The 24653-nt window shown below is 42.0% G+C and overlaps 2 protein-coding genes across 5 annotated transcripts in view; one reads left to right on the top strand and one right to left on the bottom strand.

Annotated features, from left to right (window-relative positions):
- Positions 1-4537: 4537 nt before the first annotated feature.
- LOC109902253 (profilin-2-like) lies at positions 4538-11213 on the top strand. 3 transcript variants are annotated; one of them, XM_020498461.2, is made up of 3 exons: positions 4538-4995; positions 7110-7302; positions 9433-11213. In XM_020498461.2, the coding sequence occupies exons 1-3, from the start codon at positions 4867-4869 to the stop codon at positions 9528-9530; spliced, it is 420 nt and encodes a 139-aa protein (XP_020354050.1). In that variant the 5' UTR covers positions 4538-4866; the 3' UTR covers positions 9531-11213. The 3 variants fall into 3 exon arrangements, with proteins under 3 accessions (XP_020354050.1, XP_020354051.1, XP_031642294.1); XM_020498462.2 differs by having other exon boundaries at positions 4667-4995; positions 9052-11213; XM_031786434.1 differs by lacking the exon at positions 9433-11213 and adding an exon at positions 8396-8457 and having other exon boundaries at positions 4677-4995.
- Positions 11214-14430: 3217 nt separating this feature from the next.
- Positions 14431-24653, bottom strand: part of LOC109902254 (E3 ubiquitin-protein ligase RNF13-like) — a 98695-nt gene continuing 88472 nt past the window's right edge. For both annotated transcript variants that reach the window (XM_020498463.2, XM_020498464.2), the window contains exons 9-10: positions 17756-17836; positions 14431-15990 (exon numbers count right to left, since the gene is read on the bottom strand). In XM_020498463.2, the coding sequence (XP_020354052.1) occupies positions 15635-15990; positions 17756-17836 (437 nt within the window). In that variant the 3' untranslated portion in view covers positions 14431-15634. The remainder of the gene's footprint in view (positions 15991-17755; positions 17837-24653) is intronic.

The following is a 24653-nucleotide window of genomic DNA, read 5'->3' as shown; positions in this document are numbered from 1 at the left end:
AAAGCATATTCAGCCAAATTATACCAAAACAACACAGACTATTTGCAGTGAAATCAAGAAGGGCATTTTTCTTGACAACTTTTTCAGTCACCAGTACATCATTAAACAGGCAGGGAACAAAGTAGTTTGACAAAAAGTGTTCACAAATCAAAGAAAATGTTATTGGTCATATACACATATTTAGCATTTATTGTGGGTGTAGCGAAATGCTTGTGTTCCTAGCTCCAACAGTGCAGTAATATCTAACAATTCACAACAATACACACAAATCTCAAAGTAAAAGAATGGAACTAAGAAATATATAAATATTAGGATGAGCAACATCAGAGATGCATTAATACAGTAGAATACAGTATGTACATACCATATGCAAACATGATTAAAGTGACCAGTGATTCCATGTCTATGTAAAAAGGGCAGCAGCCTCCAAGGTGCAGGGTTGAGTAACCGGGTGGTAGCCGGCTAGTAACAATGACTAAGTTCAGGGGAGGTTACTGGTTGGAGGCTGGATAGTGATGGCTATTTAACAGTCTGATGGCCTTGAGATAGAAGCTGTTTTTCTGTCTCCCGGACCCAGCTTCGATGCAACTTGCCTTCTGGATGATTGCAGGTTGAACACGACGTGTTCAGGTGGTTGATGTCCTTGATGATCTTTTTGGCCTTCCTGTGACCTCGGTGCTGTAAGTGTCCTGGAGGGCAGGCAATGTGACCCCGGTGATGCGTTGGGCAGACTGCACTACCCTCTGGAGAGCTCTGCGTTTGCGGGCGGTGGAGTTGCTGTACCAGACGGTGATCATTGTATGATTTTTTTGTGTGCAAATGAACTCAAGCTTACGGACAATGTCAAATGTGATATAACGAAGCACCTGAGTGAGTTGGGTGCTCAATTATGCAGGTACTTTCCCGAAACGGATGACACAAACAACTGGATTCATTATCCCTTGCATGCCCTGCCTCCAGTCCACTTACCGATATCTGAACAAGAGAGCCTCATCGAAATTGCAACTAGCGGTTCTGTGAAAATTGAATTGAATGAGAAGCCACTGACAGATTTCTGGATTGGGCTGCGCTCAGAGTATCCTGCCTTGGCAAATTGTGCTGTTAAGACACGGATGCCCTTTGCAACCACGTACCTATGTGAGAGTGGATTCTTGAACCTCACTAGCATGAAAACTAAATACAGGCACAGACTGTGTGTGGAAAAAGACTGAGACTCTCTCCAATAGAACCCAACATTCCAGAGTTATGTGCATCCTTTCAAGCACACTCTTCTCATTAACCTGTGCTACACACAATTTTCGACGAACAAATAGTTTTATATGTAAGATGGCTAAATAAAGAGCAAATTTGTTGATTATTATTATATTATTATTGTCACACCCTGACCATAGTTTGCTTTGTATGTTTCTATGTTTTGGTTGGTCAGGGTGTGATCTGAGTGGGCATTCTATGTTACATGTCTAGTTTGTCTAGTTCTATGTTTGGCCTGATATGGTTCTCAATCAGAGGCAGGTGTTAGTCATTGTCTCTGATTGGGAACCATATTTAGGTAGCCTGTTTGGTGTTGGGTTTTGTGGGTGATTGTCCTTGTTCCTGTCTCTGTGGTTTGCACAAGATAGGACTGTTTTAGGTTTTCGCACGTTTGTTGTTTTGTTAGTTTATTGTTGTACAGTTTCTTTATTAAAGTACAATGAATAACAACCACGCTGCATTTTGGTCCGCCTCTACTTCACCTAAAGAAAACTGTTACAATTATTTGTTCCCTGGTCCTATAAGAGCTCTTTGTCACTTCCCACAAGCCGGGTTGTGACAAACTTACACTCATTCTTATGCTTAATAAATGTATCGTTTAGTGTATTGTATAACAACATTTGAGAGTGCGCTGACCCTGGTGCTAGAGGGGGTACGCAGATGGAGGTTGAATAAAAAAGTTTGGGAACCACTGCTCTAGTCTATTCCCACACACCAGCCCCTATATTTGGTCCTGTCTTGGCAGTTGTTGGCAGAGAGGAGAGGTGTGGTGTAGTCAGGGTGGGTCAATCCATACGTGACAAAGCAGTGGATTGATGCTCACGGGCTGAACGAGCTACGGCCTGTCACCCCGCTATCATCTGGAAGGTGGAGACCGTACAGGTCCATCAAAGCTGCCGCCGAGAGACCAGTCGGCTACCACCCGGTACTCAACACTGCACCATAGAGACTGCTGCCCTATGCACATAGTCATTGAACATCGGTCACTTTAATAATGTTTACATACTGTTTTACCCACTTCATATGTATACAGTCTCCTGTATTCTAGTCAAGACTCATCCTATATAACTACTGCTGTACACACCTTTTCTACTCACATACTGTCCATAATGTCTATACACAACATATTTATACTGTATATATTTATATTCCAGACCACAACATTGCTCGTTTGAATATTTCTATAATTCTCAATTCCTTTTTATTTTTTTAATTTGTGTGTATTGTTTTGTATTGTTAGGTATTACTGCACTGTTGGAGCTAAGAACATAAAAATGTTCTGCTAAATATGTGTACACAACCAAAAGCAGTACTATTGCTGAGTTGTTCCCTCCGGAAAAATAAAAATAAAAGTGGGTCAGCTTTCTGTCCATGACTCCTTGGCTGGCTAACTCACTCAGTTGGTTGGTCAAACTACCCCAACACAACAAGGGTGTCTTAGAAACCAACTACATGGGAAGGATATGGGTGTGGTCAGCTTTTTGTACAGTTCACCTTCTTTATGATTGGCTATTTGATAACAAATAGATAAGGTGAGGTGAAATTCCAGGTATTCTGGCCTACATAGAAAATATTGCTTCGTTGCTATTTGCCTCAGCACCTTTATGGAAAACAAAGACTGCCACATAACTATGTTTCTTTCAATTGGGAGGTTAGAAGAGGAAGTTGTGTGTAATTATAGTTGGTGATATGAGGAATAGGCCTGAACATTATTACTTACAACCCTTGTATCAATCCGTGAAAAGTGAATGAACTCAGAAAACAAACCACACCTCTGAAGTAATAGTCCCAACAACAGCAATATCATACAAATTCTCAGGGTGCTTGGACTGGATGAATTCTACAAGGGGTCATGGGAAATCAATTTTTACATATTTTACCTTTGTTTAACTAGGCAAGTCAGTTAAGAACAAATTCTTATTTCCATTTAAGTTTTCAATGATGACCTGGGAACAGTGGGTTAACTTCCTTGCACAGGGGCAGAACAACATATTTTTTTTACCTGTCAGCTTGAGGATTTGATCTTGCAACCTTTCAGTAACTAGTCCAACACTCTAACCACCTGGCTACCTGCCACCCCAATAACTCAGCCATTCTTACAGTGGGAATTCTGTTTCAGTTAGCTACTACTGAGAGGCCAAGAGAGAGAGAGAGCGGGCCAAGGGATGAATGAATCCTCTCAGGTAAAACAGAGACAATAGTCACATTCTACCTCTCTGGGGCAATAAAAGGCTGCCTACTCCCATTTTTTTTGTGAGAGCAAATTGGAATATTTCTCTGACTCCTTCAGATGAGACTGCAGCTTTCTTGTCCAATTAAAGAATCCTGGCCAGGCAAGTCCAATTGACCACTATCATCTTTCTATGTGGACCTCTGTGAATGACTAGTGCTTTACATGGATAAATCACACACAGAACCAGTGAATGATGAGAGCATGTGTAAAGAGGTTAGCCTGGTCCCAGATCTGTTTCTGCTACCATCAACTCCTTGTCATGACAACGAGTGACCAGCAGTTGACATGATAGCACAAACAGATCTGGGACAGGGCTAGAAAGAGGTTGCTCTGTTAATCACTTTCTCACAATATGATAGTTTTTTGTTATACGCTAAATACAGTTTATCTCAGAGAACTAGGCAGACAATCAAAAGTATCATGCTGTTCCACGCATATGGCGATTAACAAAATAAATATATATCTACTTCTGCTACACCCTGAGTGAGTTAATAAGTAACCAAGATGTGTATTTATTCTGTATACTAAGTTTCTTGTGATAGGTCTCACACTGGCCTGGACTGCCACAAGAACTGGCTAGTTCAATCACATGCATTAAACATCAGCTAATTTGGCAACCTCTATTTTCTAATAATGTACAGGGGGAGGCTTATTTGAAGAACCAACTAACCCGAAACTGACATTTTAAAATCAAAATTGTGCTAAATGGGCTAGATTTGTTTCTTTTAACTGTCATTAAGATCTCTGACTTGTTTGTTGTAAAATAAGTAACATTCTAAACTGAAGGAATATAATCTAACACAAAAATTAAATGTAACTCTTGCATGCTTTCAAGACATAGAGTTCTAACAATATCAACAACTTCCCAAGACTGATACTTTGTAACTTTGATTCATACCGGTAAAAGGGCATCGTGGCGGGAAAATAAGGACTACGTATGCACACGTCATATGACCAATTAAGTCTACCATTAATTGATTCGGAAACATACTGCTTGCGTAAAATATCACAGAAGATATCAAACTATAGTAGTTAGCGGCATATTGACAAGTTAGTAAAAATAGACACGGTCCAAATCATTCTTTGGATCTGTAACACCCATTTTATTCATCCGCGACAACCAACGATTTGCTATGAAGTTCAACCTAACTACGACTGCGCGGAGTGATTTATTTAAGGACTACACCCAGGCGCTACCCGAATGCAGTGGGTCCTCTTCTCTGCCCAAACCCAGAAGAAAGCGGGGTCGTGACGGAACTGGGGAATTGTCGGAGGTCCCAGAATCACCGAAAATATAGATTACAGAAACCTCAGTGTTGTGCGAGAGTACCCGTCAAATATATATTTTTACGATTTTTCCATATTTGAACTAATACGCAAGTATGTCCTGGCAAGTCTACGTGGATAACCTGATGGCCGATGGCAGCTGCCAGGACTCCGCCATTGTTGGGTGCACGGACGCTAAGTATGTCTGGGCATCGGTTCCCGGTGGTACATTTGTTAACATAACGGTAAGGACATAGGTCTGCAATTATTTGATTATCTACAAACAAAGGGTAATACCGCCATTTTATGCTGTCAGTTCATTTAATATGGGAAAAAGACCTTGCCTAATGGGGAAGCCCTAGATGGAATGATAAGGTAATGTTAGGCACGAGCCAGGCATTGAATTTTGGCTAGGCTAGCACACATGGTATCCGGTGTTTTCTTGTACAGAGACTGTTGCACGTTTTATTTGAAATATAAGTGCTTAGGCTCAGAACCACAACTACATTCACAATGTCATGGTGTTATCAATATAGTTAAGGTCTAAAGCTTTCCTTTTGAGTTAAACATTGACTGTTCGACATGAAAGTGTAGGAGGCAATCCTCTAACTAACATGTTTAGTTAGCCTGGCTAGTGTGTTAACTATGAGCTAGAACTTGCAACTGAAACACAACCGTGCTTTCAGCAATTTGATACCCCATACGGGATATGGGAAAGTATAAATGGAGACCGGTTTCCCGTCTTGTAGCGTTTACTGTTATGTCTAGCCGGCAATGCGGGCTTTGGGAGAAGGAGTGCCGGGAGCGAAAAATGTCATAAATCAGGCCTGCCACCCAGATTCGAAAGTTATGAAGCGAAATTGTTGGCTCATTACGCTGCATGCATATGTTACAAGCACAATTTGCTTTGTACACTCAGCGGTATTCGGATGCATTTGTGAATCAGGCCCTCGCTCTCGCCCCTTTTGATTTCCCAAGATGGCGCCTCTACTCTGCATTTATAATTTTTTTCTCTTCTGTCTACGCAATTTGATCGGATTGTAACCTAAATTGGATGCACCAGCTCGAGGCAAATTGGTTGTACAATAGTATACCATCCAATTGGCCTGCAGGTTTATTTTCCATATTGCATCAGTCCGGTCATTCGTGGGCCCTCCATTTTGTTAGCTAACAAGCATGCATGTAAATCAACTATTTGAAGTTGCTTGTGTTGTCAACCAGTTTAATCTGTCAATTCACGCGCGTGCAGAACAATTATTCGATAGTTTGCTACATGTTAGCTGGTTAATAAACATGCACATTTTAACTAGCTATCTTTCTAGTGTGGAACTGCGGCAGGATATTACCCATAATCTAATGAAATTGCGATTCCTGTATCATAGATTGCCGTGCGGATGTTGGAGGGCATTTTTCAGTCTGATTCCTTTGGCTTTGCTAAGCTATGGTTAAACCATTATATGTTCTGTACCCAGGTCTGGGCACATTCTCATAGCTGTGACATAAATAAGTTGGCAGTTACTCTGCTAGGTTTATGTTCAAATGTTACAGGTTGTAGACAAGCTGTCAAATCAGTTGTCCTGCTGTGTTGCCTTGGTGAATTACTAGCCTCTAACGTTAGTGTTCTAGAGACTTCCACGAAGAGGCCAGCTTCTAGCTTTGCCAAGGCGTTATGGCATAATTGGCTAGCTACTTTGCTTGCTAGATGGCCGCATTGAATACGCTGAATTCCCTTCATTTTTTTCTGAAAAGGAAGGGACTGTTGTATAATTGTGCAATTCTATATGAGGGTAAAGCCTTTATGTGCTGTCATTTTTATTTGGAACCTGAGAATAAACCAGTCTGCTTTCATTGAATAATTGTATGGGCAAACCATACTAAATCTGGCTAGTTTAGGTATCAGTTGCTGACCATGACAGCCAAGCAATGCCTGATGTATTGCAGAGAAATAAAACTGAACTGTATTGGATTGTTTAAATTGTTCACTGGACACATGATTTAAAGGGTACATTCAATGGTCCTAGAGTCAAATATGGACACTGGCCTATGAGAGCTGAGATGGTTCTCCCAACAGTGATTCCAAAAATGCCACTTTTTTTTCAAAATTCTGCCCGCTTTTGACTGCCCTTTTGTTGAAATGTTTTAATTTAACAAAATAATGCTCCCTCTGAAGCTTTGCTAATTTTAACCCAACTTTGATTCTTGCCGTTTTAGACATTGTAGAGTATTGGAGAGAATAAACAAGTTGTCACATATGCTCTTGTCTTATTGTAGTGTAAAGACAAATGTTTTTATGCATATGAAATTGCATACATTTCTAACTTTACATGGTTGACATTTGTCCATCAATGTTCATCCATAGGTTGACGAAATCGACGTCATAGTAGGAAAGGACCGAGAAGCTTTCTTCTGCGGCGGGCTGATCCTAGGCCAAAAGAAGTTCTCTGTCATCAGAGACAGCCTCCACTCCGATGGGGACTGGACAATGGACATCAGGACAAAGAGTCAAGGAGGAGAGCCCACATACAACGTTTCCATAGGCAAAGCCGGCAAAGGTAATGCCTGTCCCATTTCGTCACTGCTCAAACATTTAAGGCTCTATGTAGTTCATAGGTTTGGTTGTAATTATAGTTTGCTGTGCATGTACAGTATTCTGGTATTCACCTCCTCAATATATAATGTAGTTAAGGGACAGATGCAATTCAGTCTGTCACATTAAATCAACAAATGCATTGCACTACCATGCTTTAGCTTACACTAAATTGTAGCATCAGGCCCTAGATGGGTTTTAATATAGTAGAAAGGGATATAATACAATTGGAAAGTTTACTTGTAATCTAAATGATATGTTGTAGTTATGTTATTTAAGGAAAATTACACAAACGCCTTTTGGTATTTGTTTCATTAGTCCACTGTTCATACGGTCCTGAATGTTTTGAATGTCAGCGATCAAGTATAAGATGTAGAACTTTGAAACTGCGTAATGATGCTTTCTGTATTTTAAAAGTTTTGTAGCTTAAACTTGGTTGCTGACATCCCAAACGGTGGACTAATGAAACATGTACCATAATATGGTTTGAGTGGAATTTCCCTTGTGCTATTATGTATGGGAATGGGGAGTTTATGCAGTATAATGGACTTAAGTTCAATTTCAGGTATTTTTCAGATTAAGAAAGCCAATCAAATACCATTTGATTTAAAGAATAGGTTAGTTTTGCATCAGATCGGATTTGGGGACAATATTTGATCAACTGCTAGGTAGTCAAATGAGCCACAAGTCTTGATGGTCCACCCAATTGAAGGGGAGATTCCCTGCCATTCGAAAAACAAGATGCCTGTGAGTTTTGCCAATGTTCATTTTGCCTTTATGCTCCCTATTCTCCTATGTCCCTAGCAGCTTTAAGTCCATGACACTCCTAGTTGCAATACACAACCTCCCTTCTGTGTATGTTTCTGTCACAGGGCAAGCTGGGCAACCTTTTCTGAGTTCATTCTTCTGGTCTTCTTACTGATGGAATCAACCTTGAATTGCATGTGTATTCCCTATCCCTCTGTCCCTCTGATGCCCTTTTCCCCTCACTTCAATGCTTAAGTGTCAAGTTCAGGTTACTCCCCATCACATGTTAACCCTAGTCCCTGTCAATTTAGGCATTTCCACTCTGATAGTGGCACTCAAGGATTTTGCTGCTGTTCATATGTATTGAGGAGAGGTACTACAAGCATGCTGACTGCATGTGTACTGCATTAGTGTTGGTGGTAGTGAGTAGAAGCATTCACTTTCCTATTCCTCCCTGCTGCTGGCATGCCATGTAGACTCATAGCTAAGTAGTGGATAAAGGATAGGGTTAGGCCAGGGTTGTTTCTGATTTACAGAACTTGTCATTGCCACCTTTTACACCAGTTTAGAATGGAGCAATTTGTGCTGTCATTGTCATAGCTTCTGACTGGGTAAAAAAGCCATTTATGGACTTTGTTAACATAAGCGGGACGATTCAGACATTCCTTAGTTTAGAAGAGTAGGCTAGATGTGTTTTATTATACTCTAGGCTAATGGGCTTGAATGGTCACCACTATTGCATAATTTTAGTGAGCGCTTTGCATGTTTTCTTCCAGTCCAAGGGCAGCAGCCATAATAAGAAAATGAATGCTTGTGTATTGGCCATGGACGGGGCCTCTGGTGCGCTTCCTATGTCTTCCTTCATACTAACCTGCCCTGTCCACCACCTTGTTTCGATTTTACAATTTCTTTAATATTAAATGATCTAACTTCACATTTTCTCAATTTCCCTTCTCTTTTCTTTCAGTCTTGGTTCTTGTATTGGGCAAAGAAGGGGTCCATGGAGGCGGATTGAATAAGAAGGCATACTCAATGGCAAAATACTTAAGGGATTCAGGGTTCTAGTTTTGTCTTGACTTAGCCCAGGTGTAGTAGTTGAGGAAGAGGAGAGAAGTAAAGAAAAAAACACAAAATATAAATGTTAAAGCAAAGATTGCTGTTAACATTTCCTTTCAAGCAGTCCTATTTAAAATGAGCCCTGGCAGTGTTAGTGGCAGTGCAGGGCCACATGTTTAAGACCCTGCAGTCAACAATGTAGCCCCACCTTTAGTGGGGAAAAGTGGTTTCTTATCCCCCCCCCCCACCATGTCTGTTCATTTCTGTTCTTTTTTTTTCTTGTGTACTCCAGCATTGGTTTTAGTCATGGGAAAGGAAGGTGTCCATGGAGGGCAGCTCAACAAGAAAGCGTATACAATGGCTGAATACCTGAGGAAGTCTGGATACTAAAGCAGCCTCTGCCCAGCCTCCTAGCAGCTCACCCTTACCACCCTCTTGCGTTTCAGTACTTCCAGTTCTAGTTGGTAGTTGCTTATTTTTTTCTCCCCTCTGCCCCCTCCCATTTTTTTGCTCCCTTTTTATTTATCCCCTTTCTCTATTTATCCCCTTTCTCTTGTCCTTTTCCATTCATCTTTATGCATTCACACTGTGTACTCTATCCCATTCTAGCACTACTGTTGCACCATAGTTAAAGATGAGCATGTTGTTAACAGGACATTGTGACAACTCTGTACTTATAAAGACCTGCACCATTCTAGCCAATGCTCAGTGAAAACCCTAAAGTAAAGGAAACCTAAATTAAACTGAGATTTCAAATGATGGTGCCCGGTAGGTCAGACCCTTGAGCAGCCGATGCCTTTGGAGAACTTGAGCAGTAATCAAGCTCATATTGTCTTCCTTTTCTAGCGCATGTCTGGGAGGGGAAACTGCATGCATATCTTTGAGCCTACTGAAATACTGTTCCCTCTGCCCCGCGTGCCCTGTAACTCCTGCCAAATGTCTGTTCCTCCTTCCCTTCCTCTTTCCCATCCTGTTTGTTCATAGTAGGTGACACTCCATCAGTACTCAGGAGGCATATTCCTCCAACCACTACACCTTAAAGTCCTCCGTAGCCCCCTCTCCCATATGGGTTTTTAGGGGGGGGGTGGGCAATCCATTTTGGTATTGATTGAATCAAATGGCAACACAGCGTTGACGCAGGTAGAATCTCCTCCCATGCCCTCTTCATGACCTTTCTGACTACATGAACCCCATGGACATTCCATCGTTGCAATGGCTCAGGCACTTAAAATATTGTTTGCCAGCTCCTGTAATATTTATTTTATTTTTAAGGCTGCCATTTTGGACAGTAGATATCCCAGCATAACGATCTGGAGTGTGTCCAGTTAGAATTTTTCATAGGACCAACTTTTGTTGCAGCTTGGGTATTTATACAGTTGCTCTATCATTGTGAAGGACGACTGCTAGCCTCATCTTTCTGCTGAAGGCAAAACACTATCACATGACACCAGATAACGCTGCGGGGAGGAGTAGTAATTTGAGGAAATCTATTTCCTCATTTGTCAACTTTTTTATTTTATTTTTTAAAGAAATGAATTACTGCATTTGATAACCCATGCTGTGTGAAGAAACAACTGTGGAATAAATTGCCTTGTTCTCTAGTCATCAACTAAGATGTGGTATCAAACTGTTCAGGCTCTGTACTTGATGTAATCTCCAATTGAAAATAACTTACACTAGAATTGACACTCAATTTAATGGGAGATGGGATTGGTTGGAATAAGAACACTTTGGTTGTCTTGTGGAAACTTAAAGTACAAAACATGGGTCTCCTGTGCCATAATGTAGAGATCTGTTGCTATTGTGTGATAGATTTTAACTGCTGCCCAGTAAGGGGTCATTTCATTGGCACTTTTTAGGGGTGTTTTAGCATCTGCTCCAATGTTCAGGCCTTGTGGCATGAGTACTAATTAAAATCTTATTTGCTGATTTTTGTTCATTTCTTCCCCCTACACCTTTCTTACACCTGGGATAGTCTAACACATTGGATTTCATATGCATAAACCAATAAATGCCATAAATTGATTTATCACCTTGTTTACAGACCGATCAAATAAATTTATTCCAACCAGATTGATTGTATGTACTTTCTTGCTTCTCAAGTTGAAATGTTTTCTCTTTTGGAGGAAAGTGTTTGAGCCAGAGCAGCAGTTTAATTTTTTTTTTTTTAAATTAAACTGGAATTGGTCTGGGGGTTCCTATTACCCTGGCCAAGAGATGACTAGTTAAACTGGGATGCTCTTGGTTAGTCTTTAAAGGTATGTAGCAGGTAAACATGGAGATGTTACTTTTGTAGAGAGGTATGGGGATGTTGGCTGAGTCAGTGTGGCAGAATTAGGCCTGGGAACCCCCACAGGGCCTGATGGTAAGCATACCAAAATGTACATTTCCTTGACAGTGGGTGTTTATTGGCTAGATCAGTGGTTTTCAAACCTCCTGTGGGACACCCAGATGTTGCTGTAGCCTTTAACTAGCTCACTTGATGGCCTAATACAGGGCTTTGTTAGTTAGTTAGTTTAGTTTAGTTGAATACAGTGTGCTAGCTCTGAAATAGTTCAAATACATGGAATGGCTGGTGGTTCCCAAGGAGAGGTTTGAAAACCACTGGGCTAGATGGACCTTTCGTGTCAGAATTGGGGAAGCAACTATTATTAAACTGGTCTAAATTAAATTGTCGACAACACAGCTTCTGATGCAATTTCCGATTCAGCCAACAGGCAGCGTTTACCGTGAAGTGGGAACATTTTCTTAAGCAATTTTCACAACCTGTGGTCGGATTGCATCCTGGACTAATTCGTGGTGTGCGTCTTCATCCCGTCACCATAATATAGAGGGTCCCAAAAAATGACTTTCTTTGTATTAGACTATTGAAGACTTTATATTTCAAAATGACAACCTGATGGTAAATGCGTCAAATCTAGTTAACGTCTTGGTATAACTTCCTGACTGATGTCTTGATGTTGCTTCAATATATCCACATTATTTTACCACCTCATAATGCCATCTATTTTGAAGTGCACCAGTCCCTCCTGCAGCAAAGTAGCCCCACAACATGATGCTGTGACCCCTGTGCTTCACGGTTGGGATGGTGTTCTTCGGGCTTGCAAGCCCCCCCCCTTTTCCTCAACTTAACGATGGTCATTATGGCCAAACAGTTCTATTTTTTGTTTCATCAGACCAGAGGACATTTCTCCAAAAAGTACGATCTTTGTGCCAATGTGCAGTTAAACTGTAGTCTGGCTTTTTTTAATGGAGCTTTTTGAGCAGTGGCTTCTTCCTTGCTGAGCAGCCTTTCAGGTTATGTTGATACAGGACTCGTTTTACTGTGGATATACTTTTTTACCTGTTTCCTCCAGCATCTTCACAAGGTCCTTTGCTGTTGTTCTGGGATTGATTTGCACTTTTCTCCCCAAAGAACGTTTATCTCTAGGAGACAGAACGCGCCTCCTTCCTGAGCGGTATGACGGCTGCGTGGTCCCATGGTGTTTATACTTGCGTACTATTGTTTGTACAGATGAACGTGGTACCTTCAGGTGTTTGGATATTGCACCCAAGGATGAACCGGACTTGTGGAGGTCTACCATTTTTTTCCCTGAGGTCTTGGCTGATTTCTTTTGATTTTCCCATGATGTCAATCAAAGAGGCACTGAGTTTGAAGGTAGGCATTGAAATACTTTCACAGGTACACCTCTAATTGACTCTAATTGACTCAAATTGATGTCAATTAGCCTATCAGAAGCTTCTAAAGCCATGACATCATTTTCTGGAATTTTCCAAGCTGTTTAAAGGCACAGTCAACTTAGTGTATGTAAACTTCTGACCCACTGGAATTGTGATACAGTGAATTATAAGTGAAATAATCTGTCTGTAAACAATTGTTGGAAAAATTACTTGTCATGCACAAAGTAGATGTCCTAACCGACTTGCCAAAACTGTAGTTTGTTAACAAGAAATTTGTGGAGTGGTTTTTAAAAAATTGTATTTTACCTTTATTTAACTAGGCAAGTCAGTTAAGAACAAATTCTTATTTTCAATGACGGCCTAGGAACTGTGGGTTAACTGCCTGTTCAGGGGCAGAACGACAGATTTGTACCTTGTCAGCTCGGGGATTTGAACTTGCAACCTTCCGGTTACTAGTCCAACGCTCTAACCACTAGGCTACCCTACCAAGATTTAATGACTCCAACCTAAGTATGTAAACTTTCGACTTCAACTGTATATGCTTAATTTAATTTATGCAACTTAAATTGTGCTATAAATTTAGATTTTTAATACATTCTAAGGCTGCATGATGCGCCTCTAATGACGATTTGAAAGAAGTCTCATGATAGGCATGAGCTTAGCTCTATTTCTTGCCAAGTCTGCACACACTTCCATCAGTCTCTCATTCACAATTTGACAAGCACTTGATAATATTCTCACCTATTAGACTATTCTTAATTTAATTTGTTATGTTACATATAGCCTACTAATATGTGTGGAACTATTTTCGAATAGCCCACAAACAAAAACTTGTAATCCGTAGCCTGCACTTGAATAGCAAATGGATGTTATGTGGGTCTATGTTTTTAATATGTAAGCATAGGTGGTGCGTCCATAAATCTAGGGGAAGCTAAACTTTCCCTAAAATCAATTTGAATTATACTGAGCAGAAATATGAATGCAACATGTGAAGTGTTGGTCCCATGTTTAATGCGCTGAAATATTAGATCCAAGAAATGTTCCTTATGTACAAAAAACATATTTTTCTCAAATTGTTGCTACAAGTTTGTTTACATCCCTGTTAATGAGCATTTTTCCATTGCCAAGATAATCCAGCCACCTGACAGGTGTGGCATATCAAGAAACTGATTAAACAGCATGATCATTACCAGTGGCTTAACTTTGGTTTTAGAAGTGGGGTGTCAACTGGTGACTGGTCTGGTGGTTCTCCCTCAGAAGTTTTTGGATCTTAAGTTCATTTCCTGCATTTCTACTTGGGCTGACCCTGACAAAAAATGATCTTGGTCGATCAAGAGCAGTCTTCTTTTGACCAACCAAATTTAAAAACTTGTATTTATCCATATATAGAAACACCCTATGTGTTTTAATAAAATCAACTAGGCTATACAGTGCATTCGGAATTTATTCAGACTCGACTTTTTCCACATTTTGTTACGTTACAGCCTTATTCTAAAATTGATCCATCTGATCCATCATAAAATGTCTTGACGATGAAGAACACACATTAAATCACTGTAGCTTTGTGCCTTGATCACAAACCTCTTGAAATGGATGGAAGGCCTCAGCATTCTGTTGACAAACAGTGTCTTTATTGAAGTGGAATTAAATTGAATACAGGCATGTGTGAGCATAAGATGTTTACAAGACATCAAATAAAAAGGCAACAGGACTCAACATAGAACAGTTCAAGTCATATTAAAAAAACTATTTTTACTTGTAGAACGTCCTACGTACATACAATATGACGTGAAACCAAATACATATTGCAAGACCTATCCACCAATGGCATCATGCATTTCAGAGAAGTGGTATGTGATGGGTCTAGATTAGCCAAATGAAGTCTACAGAAGGCTGCTTGTAGCAGTGTAGATGCGGGTACTACCTGAACAAAACTGTTTCTCCCCACCCCCTCTGCTTGTATTACACGACTGATGAGAGGTTACCCATAACATTGGGCAAACACACAGCAAACCTATCTTCCTTTGGCTGAATGCATAACCGGTTTGGCTTAATTTTGTCTGTGCAGGTCAACGTAACATATCAGTCGCATCAAAATCATACTCTGAGATGAGCGACTGGCTCCCGGATCTCAGGGTAGAGACCGATTGTCAAAACCCAGTTCCCATGGCCAATATTCACATGGAAAAGGTCAGTTCAATCGATTTTATAAAAGGCTGCTGTATAGTACTTTGATTTAGATATTTCTATACAGCAGAAATATATACAATATAACATATTTTTTTGCTTCCCCAGACTACAGATATACAGGCTACAAAATAATCAATGTTTTAAGATGTTAATTATGGTGATCTATACATTATTTATATACTCAATGCATTCCTTCACAGTTGGTATCAAGCATGCTCGTGCACACGAGAGCATCGAGCCCTTTCTCACAGTGAATAGAGTATAACCCTAGTCGGAGGATGTCTGCAGAAAACCACCCCATACTGACAAACCAGAGTAAAATACAGTCTACTGTATGGCAACATTCCTGTGAAATCGACGCCGTTTAGCCCAAAACACATGACGACACCATCTGCACATTGTCCCACCCTTCAGTAATCAGGTTAAAAATACAACAAATGGAGAATTAAGGTGATTTGCATTCTAAACTTGGAGGGAGATAAAATAGATTTTTATTAAACATATGTAAAAATGAAACAAATCCTCTTGACCACGCCACCAGTGTGAGTCTCTGCAACCCCATAGGGTGAGTGGGAGAGAGGGGCGGGGGACCGGCCACCTGTCTGTCAACTCAGGCCAACCAATCAGGCGCGGACCGGGTCGTGGTCGTCAGGACGAGGCTCCTGCAGCTGCACCACTGTCTCCACGGTAACCTCGCTGTCGTCGCTGGTGTCCAGGTGGTCGTCTTCATACTCGGAGGACTCCTGATCGGGGTCGGAACGTGAGGCGCCCGACATGGTGCCAAAAGAGTGGCCGCTGGTGGAGGCCATGGAGCGCAGCAGCGGGGTGCTCTCTGACACCTCGTTCTCATCGGGCCCGCTGTCGCCCTCCTCCGAATCGGAGTCTGAGTCGCCCGCAGAGGGGACCACCTTCTGCTTGCACACAGGACACGTCTTCCTGGTCTTGGTCAGCCAGGGGTCCACACACTTGTTGTGGTAAGCTGCAGGGAGGGAGAGGACAAGAAAATGGCATTTAGTCTATTTAACTTCTACATTACCAGTACTGTATACAGTATTAGTATAGCTTGACAGTGTCCAGAAGCTACGGTGGTTTTCTAAGAACAGTAGCGGTCAGGCCAGCTGCATATTAGATGCAGCAAAGTGAGCTGGAGCCAAATAGATGATTTTCTGGGATGATACAGACAGGCATGGTTCAAGGAACAGCACAGGGTGCAGTAGAGCCCTTCAGACTGTCTCCCACTGAGACATCAACACATGACCTGGTGTTTAATACTACATCGCCAAAAGTATGTGGACACCTGCTCATTCCAAAATCATGGGCATTAATATGGAGTTAGTCCCCCCTTTGCTGCCTCCACTATTTCCACTGGATGTTGGAAAACATTGCTGCGGGGACTTGCTTCCATTTAGCCATGCACATTAGTGAGGTTGGGCACTGATGTTGGGCGATTATGCCTGGCTCGCAGTCGGTGTTCCAATTCATCCCAAAGGTGTACGATGGGGTAGAGGTCAGGGCTCTGTGCAGGCCAGTCAAGTTCTTCCACACCAATCTCGACAAACCATTTCTGTATGGACCTTGCTTTGTGCACATGGGGATTGTCATGCTGAAACAGGATAGGGCCTTACCCAAACTGTTGCTACCAAGTTGGAAGCACAGTATGCTGTAGCGTTAAGATCTCTCTTCACTGGAACTAATGGGCCTAGCCCAAACCATGAAAAACAGCCCAAGACCATTATTCCTCCTCCACAAAACTTTATAGTTGGCACTATGCATTAGGGCAGGTAGCGTTCTCCTGGCAGCCGCCAAACCCAGATTCGTCCGTTGGACTGCCAGATGGTGAAGCATGATTCCTCACTCCAGAAAACACTGCTCCTCACTCTAGAGAACGCGTTTCCACAGCTCCAGAGTCCAATTGCTGTGAACTTTACACCACTCCAGCTGACGCTTGGCATTGCGCATGGTGATCTTAGGCTTGTGTGTGGCTGATCGGCCATGGAAACCCATTTAATGAAGCTCCCGATGAACAGTTCTTTGTGTAGACGTTGCTTCTAGAGGCAGTTTGGAACTTGGTAGTGAGTGTTGCAACTTTAGGACAGACAAATTTTATGCGCTTCAGCACTCGGCGGTCCTGTTCTGTGAGCCATTTGCGGCTGAGCCGTTGTTGCTCCTAGACATTTCCACTTCACAATAACAGCACTTACAGTTGACCGGGGCAGCTCTAGCAAGGCAGAAATTTGAAGAACATACTTGTTAGAAAGGTGGCATTCTATGACGATGCCACATTGAAAGTCACTGAGCTCTTCAGTAAGGCCATTCTACTGCCAATGTTTGTCTATGGAGATTGCATGGCTGTGTGCTTGATTTTATACACCTGTCAGCAATGGGTGTGGATGAAATAGCTGAATCCACTCATTTGAATGGGTGTTCACATACTTTTGTGTATCTAGAGCAGTGTTTCCCAACTCTAGTCTTCCAACAGCACACATTTTTGTTGTAGCCCTGGACAAAAACACCCGATTCAACTCATTGAGGACTTAGTGATTAGTTGACTCATTTAAATTAGGTGTGCTTGTCTGGGGTTACAACAGAAATGTACTTTTGGGGGTACTTGAGGACTAGAGTTGGAAAACATTGATCTAGAGGACTGCAGTGGAGGAGCACAGGTGGGGCAAGTCGATGGGTTTAGGGTAGTAGGTTGTTGTGTGTGTCAGGAGGGGTAGGGGGCATGGCAGGCCAAGCCTCACCGTGAGAGCAGGGCAGGACCCGGAGCTTGTCTCCCTCCTCGTACTCATCCAGGCATATGGCACACACATCGTAGGCGTCCCCTAGGTACAAAAGAAACACGGTTCAATGGTAGAACAAAATACAGAAAAGTCCTCTTAATAAAGACATTTTAATTTACTCAATTGTGTAGCCCGTATTTATTTAAATGACGAGCTGAGTCAAACTACTGGCAACTGACTCAGAGTGCCTTGCAAAAGTATTCACCCCCTTGGCATTTTTCATATTTTGTTGCATTACAACCTGTAATTTAAATTTCATTTCATGTAATGGACATACACAAAAGAATCCAAATTGGTAAAGTGAAAAAAATGACTTGTTTCAAAAACTTCAAAAAAATAAAAGTGGTGTATGTATATGTATTCACCCCTTTTGCTATGAAGCCCCTAAATAAGATCTGGTGCAACCAATTACCTTCACAAGTCACATAATTATTTAAATAAAGTCCACCTGTGTGCAATCTAAGTGTCACATGATCTCAGTATATATACACCTGTTCTGAAAGGCCCCAGAATCTGCAACACCATTAAGCAAGGGGCACCACCAAGCAAGTGGCACCATGAAGACCAAGGAGCTCTCTAAACAGGTCAGGGACAAAGTTGTGGAGAAGTACAGATCAGGGTTGGGTTCTAAAAAAATATCAGAACTTTGAACATCCCATGGAGCACCAATAAATCGATCCTATTAAAAAATGGAAAGAATATGGCACCACAACAAACCTGCCAAGAGAGGGCCACCCTTAAAAAATAAAAGATAGTCGCACACTCTAGGAGCTCAGATGCAAAAATATTTATGTCCAATGTTTCGACAGACAAGCTGTCTTCATCAGGGTATAATGATAAACACTGCGGGATGACTCATTTATATAGTGTCAAAAGACACACACAGGTGTCTGTAATCATGGCTGGGTGTGGCCTGATATAATTGGTTAATTCTCATACAAAAAACATAAATGATAGCGTACGATCATAGATCAAATTTGGATACATAAGCATACAAACATTTACAATAGCAAAATCACAAGAATGGCTTCAGATCAAAGTCTACGTTGAGACCGAAGGGAGCAAGGGTCCTTAAATTAAAGATCCAGGCAGCCTCTCGTTTTAACAATAAATTGTCGAGGTCACCCCCTCTCTAAGGGAGGCATGACATGTTCGATGCCAATATAACGTAGAGACGAAATCGAGTGGTTTTCTTCAAAAAAAGTGGGCCGTTTTTTTAAGTCGAGTTTTTGCACCTAATGGTGTTACGATGCTCCGAGATATGTACTTTTAATTTGCTCTTTGTTTTACCACAAGGACAAGTTATAAGATAAATAACTGCCTTAGTGGAGCACGTGATAACACCTTTGATTGGGGTCTGTTTCCCTGTTTGGGGGTGTTTGAAGGATCTACATTTATAAGTGCCATTGCAATGAGCACAGCCATTACATTTGTAGTTTCCATCCAGTAGGGGTGCAAATATGTGTTGTGCAGCGATATCTTGGGGTGGTAAATCAGAGTTTACCAATTGATCACTGAGGTTTCTGCCCCGCGAGAATACGACCAAGGGAAGGTCCGAAAACACATTACCGATACTATCATCGGATCTTAGAATGTGCCAATGTTTGTGAACGATTCCCTTAATTTGTTCCGAGCACTTTGAATAGTGGGTAGTTAGAATGCAAGAATGCTTATTTTTGCGAGGCTGACCTTGAAAAAGGTCATGTTTTGTTTTGAATTTTCTCAATGGCAGTATTAATCTGACCATTTTTATACCCCCTCCTTGAATTTTCTTTGCGTCTCAGCCATATTTATTTCGAAATCTGATTGTTTTTTTTTACAAATTATTTTGATTTGATAGAATTGGCTGTAGGGCAAACAGTTTTTCAAGGGAAGTGGATGACAACTATCAGCCCTCAACAAAATGTTACGATTAGTAGGTTTCCTGTAAAGATCAGTGTATAGAACATTACCTTCACACAAGATCAAAAGATCAAGAAAACTGATTTGACGTGTATCAGATTGAGAGAGGGCAGCCCACCAAAGCTCACAGACCAGGCAAGGAGGGCATTAATCAGAGAGGCAACAAAGAGACCAAAGATAACCCTGAAGGAGCTGCAAAGCTCCACAGCGGAGATTGGAGTATCTGTCGATAGGACCACTTTAAGCCATACACTCCACAGAGCTGGGCTTTAAGGAAGAGTGGCCAGAAAAAAACATATAGAAGGAGGTCATCTGGTTAGATGAGACTAAAATGTAGCTTTTTGGCAATCAAGGAAAACGCTATGTCTGGCGTAAACCCAACACCTCTCATCACTCCGAGAATACCATGTTTTTCATCAGCAGGGACTGGGAAACTGGTCAGAATTGAAGGAATGATGAATGCCGCTAAATACAGGGAAATTCTTGAGGGAAACCTGTTTCAGTCTTCAAGAGATTTGAGACTGGGACGGAGGTTCACCTTCCAGCAGGACAATGACCCTAAGCATACTGCTAAAGCAACACTTGAGTGGTTGAAGAGGAAACATTTAAATGTCTTGGAATGGCCTAGTCAAAGCCCAGACCTCAATCCAATTGAGAATCTGTGGTATGACTTAAAGATTGCTGTACACCAGCGGAATCCATCCAACTTGAAGGAGCTGGAGCAGTTTTGCCTCGAAGAATGGGCAAAAATCAGTGGCTAGATGTGCCAAGCTTATAGAGACATACCCCAAGAGACTTGCAGCTGTACTTGCTGCAAAAGGTGGCTCTACAAAGTATTGACTTTTATGTTTGGTTGGGCGGGGGGTGAATAGTTATGCACGCTCAAGTTCTGTTTTTTTGTCTTGTTTGTTTCACAATAAAAAAATATTTTGCATCTTCAAAGTGGTAGGCATGTTGTGTAAATCAAATGATACAAAAATCCAATTTAATTCCAGGTTGTCAGGCAACAAAATAGGAAAAGTGCCAAGGGGGTGACTTTTGCAAGCCACTGTACCTCCGCTTTCAAGTCATTTCCCTACATTTGTTTCGGACTAAGTTCTCACTCTTTCTAAAATTCCACTCCAAGAACATTCCCGCCATGTATGTGGCTACCAAACTGGGCCAAACCTTAACTGACTTGCCTAGTTAAATAAAAGGTTAAAAAAAATCAAAATCACTCCCTTTCAAATTCCACAGCATTCTTTCCTGCCCCTTCCCTTGTGGGGAGGACGAGATGCTGTGCTGTGGAGGGTGCCGGATATGTGGGCCAGTGTTTATTTAAGCTTTAAATGAGCATGTTTTGCTGCTCCTCAGTACCCGTGCCAGGATTGCATGTAACCGTATAAGGATGGGGAGTCATGTCCACCCCCCCTTCACTAAAGTCACAGACTCAATCTCTCCCTCTTTTTTACTTTTCTCTGCCCCTCTCTCTTTCCTCTGTCTAATGCTCTCTTTTTCTCAGACTGTCTTTGTTGCCTGTCTCCAACTTTCTTTTTTTCTCTCTGTCTGTCATTGTCACTTCTTGTCTTTATCCATTTCTCCCTCTCTCTCCTCCTCTCTCTGTCTGAACTTGAACCCAGTGCTGGACAAGGGGGGGGGGGAGAGAGAGAGAAAGGGAGCATTTATAAAGGCATGGCTCCAGCACAAACTCAGAAAATGCTGAACTGTGGCACTGGGCTGTTCTGAGTGAAGTTGAGCACTAAGCAGAAAAATACTTTGACACCACAAACTCAAAGGGTGTGTACACTGCTAAGTAAGACATACGGAATAGCACAAAGGCACATTCACTAACAGTGACATCTAAGACCTGTTCCTCACTTGTCCCGAGAAGTTCTCCAGCATAACTAAATTTAACAACCTGATATAGCCAAGTAAGCAAAAACACAAGTATCATACACTACATGACCAAAGGTATGTGGACACCTGCTCGTCGAACATCTCATTCCAAAATCATGGCATTAATATGGAGTTGGTCCATCCTTTGCTGCTATAACAGCCTCCACTCTTCTGGGAAGGCTTTTCACTAGATGTCGGAAACATTGCTACGGGGACTTGCTTCCATTCAGCCACAAGAGCATTAGTGAGGTCGGACACTGATTTTGAGCGATTAAGCCTGGCTCGCAGTCGGCTTTCCAATTCATCCCAAAGGTGTTTGATGGAGTTGAGGTCATGACTCTGCGCAGGCCAGTCAAGTTCTTCTACAGCAATCTTGACAAACCATTTCTGTATGGAGCTCACTTTGTGCACTGGGGCATTGTCATTCTGAAACAGGGAAGGGCCTTCCCCAAACTGTTGCCACAAAGTTGGAAGACCAGAATTGTCTAGAATGTCATTGTATGTTGTCGCATTAAGATTTCCCTTCACTGGAACTAGGGGGCTGAGCCCGAACATGAAAAATAGCCCCAGACCATTATTCCTTCTCCACCAAACTTTACAGTTGGCACTATGCATTGGGGCAGGTATCTGATTTGTCGTTTCCACTGCTCCAGAGTCCAATGGCGGCGAGCTTTACACCACTCCAGCCGACGCATGGCATCACGCATGGTGATCTTAGGCTGCTCGGCCATGGAAACCCACTTCGTGAAGATCCTGACTAACAGTTCTTGTGCTGATGTTGCTTCCAGAGGCAGTTTGAAACTCGGTAGTGTGTGCGGCAACCGAGGACAGACGAATTTTATGTTCTTACGTGCTACAGCACTCGGGGGTCCCGCTGTGAGCTTGTGTGGCCTACCACATCGCAGCTGAACCGTTGTTGCTCCTAGATGTTTCCACTTCACAATAACAGCACTTACAGTTGTCCAGGGCAGCACTAGTAGAGCAGAAATTTTACAAACTGGCTTGTTGGAAAAGTGTCATCCTATGACGGTGCCATTTTGAAAGTCACTGAGCACTTGTTTGTCTATGGAGATTGCATGGCGGAGTGCTCAATTTTATACACCTGTCAGTAACGGGTGTGGCTGAAATAGCAGAATCCACTAATTTGAAGGGGTGTCCACATGCTTTTGCATATATAATTTTTTAAACTTGTGTTCTTTACTATTCCATTGAGATTTTTAATTAACCTTTTCCGTTCTTAATTTTCTGATTTCTAAATTACATTACTACGAGAGCCTTATTAGATTTTGTAATCTTCCAGTCAAATGCCCATATCAAGCAGTTCAATTTTTTTTGTGTTTGTTGGTCAGAGAGAAGCACGGCAGCAGAATTCTCTGGTTGAGCAGAATTCACGGTCTGGTCATCTCTTTTCATGAAAGCATGGAATTAAACTACTCAGGCTGATCAAAGGAGCTGGTGTGGGCACATTAATCACTAACTCCATTTCCTGGAAGTTTCTACTGGGCAAAGTTAGTAATGACATTACTAATTACCTCACATACATCACGTCAACAAATGTCGGAACAGACCATGCATGACCATGTCATCCGAGAATGAAAAAAAAGTTCTTACACAGCAGCATAAAACTAATTATTGAAGAATTTTCATCCAACCTTCAACCATGTTTGTAAGATTCTATCTTTAGACAATAATGTTAATCAAACTCTATATGGTTTGATTGGCTGGTTATTATCCCATTATCACTGATTGCGACAGACTCTTTTCAACACTACACTTATCTGACATCGTGTTGAAGTGGCCCCTAAGGGACTTTGGGGACCAGTAGTTTAAAAAGAGCCAGAATGTCAATGAATTGCTCCAGTCAGCCAGCCAGCATTCCTGGATCTCAGGAGGAATCACGCTCCCTTACTAAACTAATCAGAGCGAGGAGACGAGTGTGTGATGCGCACAGATCTGCACAGCTACCTACAGCTAGAGCCAACATGGCTGTGGTAAGGCTACTTGCTGTGATCTGTGAAGGGACGAGAAGGGACTGTATCACAATACTCCTGCCTCATTGTTCACACAGTGTCAGAGCCTCCGCAGCTGCTTTCGCTCTGTGTGAGTGTGTGTGTACTCAGCCCAGGGCTGGAACAGAGCAGAGGGAGGGGAGGAGCACACACAGTGACTCATCAGTCGGAGAGCCCTGGGGAGAGACGGGAGGACAGGGGTCAGAGGGAGAGCCCGGTCCATCTCATAAACGGGGCGATGGGGTTCAGTGGTTTTAGAGGGTGAACTGGAGCAAGGGAAAATTAATCTCCCTGGCTTCCTCCTCTCTGGAACTGCTGGTTTTGAGGTTTCTGTGTCTGCTCTCCGTCTGGTGGCGAAACCACACACACACAGCTGGGCCCCTCAGTCTTAACCAGAGCCAGAAAGCCAGACAAAAAGCGCACAGTCACATGGTAAGCTTACAGTTCATTCGGGAAGTATTCAGACCCCTTCCACTTTTACACTTTTTGTTACGTTACAGCTGTATTCTAAAATGGATTCAATCGTTTTTCTTCCCTCATCAATCTACACACAATACCCCATATTGACTAAGCAAAAATAGTAACAAAATGTGGAAAAAGTCAAGGTGTCTGAATACTTTCCAAATGCACTGTATATGAGGCTAACTTCATATGGATTATGCAAGGACTAGCAACAAGGCTGCAACAAAGTCAAAAACATAATTCCACTTTGACATTATGGGGTATTGTTTGTAACACAACAAAATGTGGAAAAAGTCAAAGGTTGTGAATACTTTCTGAAGGCACGGTAATACTCCTCAGACTGGTATTGTGTGCTAATTACGCTGCTATTGTACATTGCATTGAGATGGGTACTCTAAGCCTATTCAGACCCCCCCCTTCCTGCCAAATTCCTCATTAGCGCCGCAGGCTAGAAGCACCACACCTCAACGCACAGACAATACGGTAGGCCGGCTAATCAGCTAGCATCTCCCCCATGTCATCCCCCTGCCCAGAGAAGCCTGCATCGCTCAATTAAGGGAATGAATTTTTATTTATTTATTTTATTTTACCTTTATTTAACCAGGTAGGCA

This window comes from Oncorhynchus kisutch, linkage group LG13 (genome assembly GCF_002021735.2).
Source record: "Oncorhynchus kisutch isolate 150728-3 linkage group LG13, Okis_V2, whole genome shotgun sequence".
Lineage (NCBI taxonomy): Eukaryota > Metazoa > Chordata > Actinopteri > Salmoniformes > Salmonidae > Oncorhynchus > Oncorhynchus kisutch.
Note: the sequence above shows the minus strand (reverse complement) of the source record. Positions and strands in the feature narration are given on the sequence as shown.

Bases quoted from the DNA above. Each gene is read 5' to 3' on its own strand.
- LOC109902253 (XM_020498461.2), top strand. From the start codon at position 4,867: ATGTCCTGGCAAGTCTACGTGGATAACCTGATGGCCGATGGCAGCTGC. The intron at 4,996-7,109 runs GTAAGGACATAG...GTTCATCCATAG, and splicing joins GTACATTTGTTAACATAACG to GTTGACGAAATCGACGTCAT. The intron at 7,303-9,432 runs GTAATGCCTGTC...TGTGTACTCCAG, and splicing joins CATAGGCAAAGCCGGCAAAG to CATTGGTTTTAGTCATGGGA.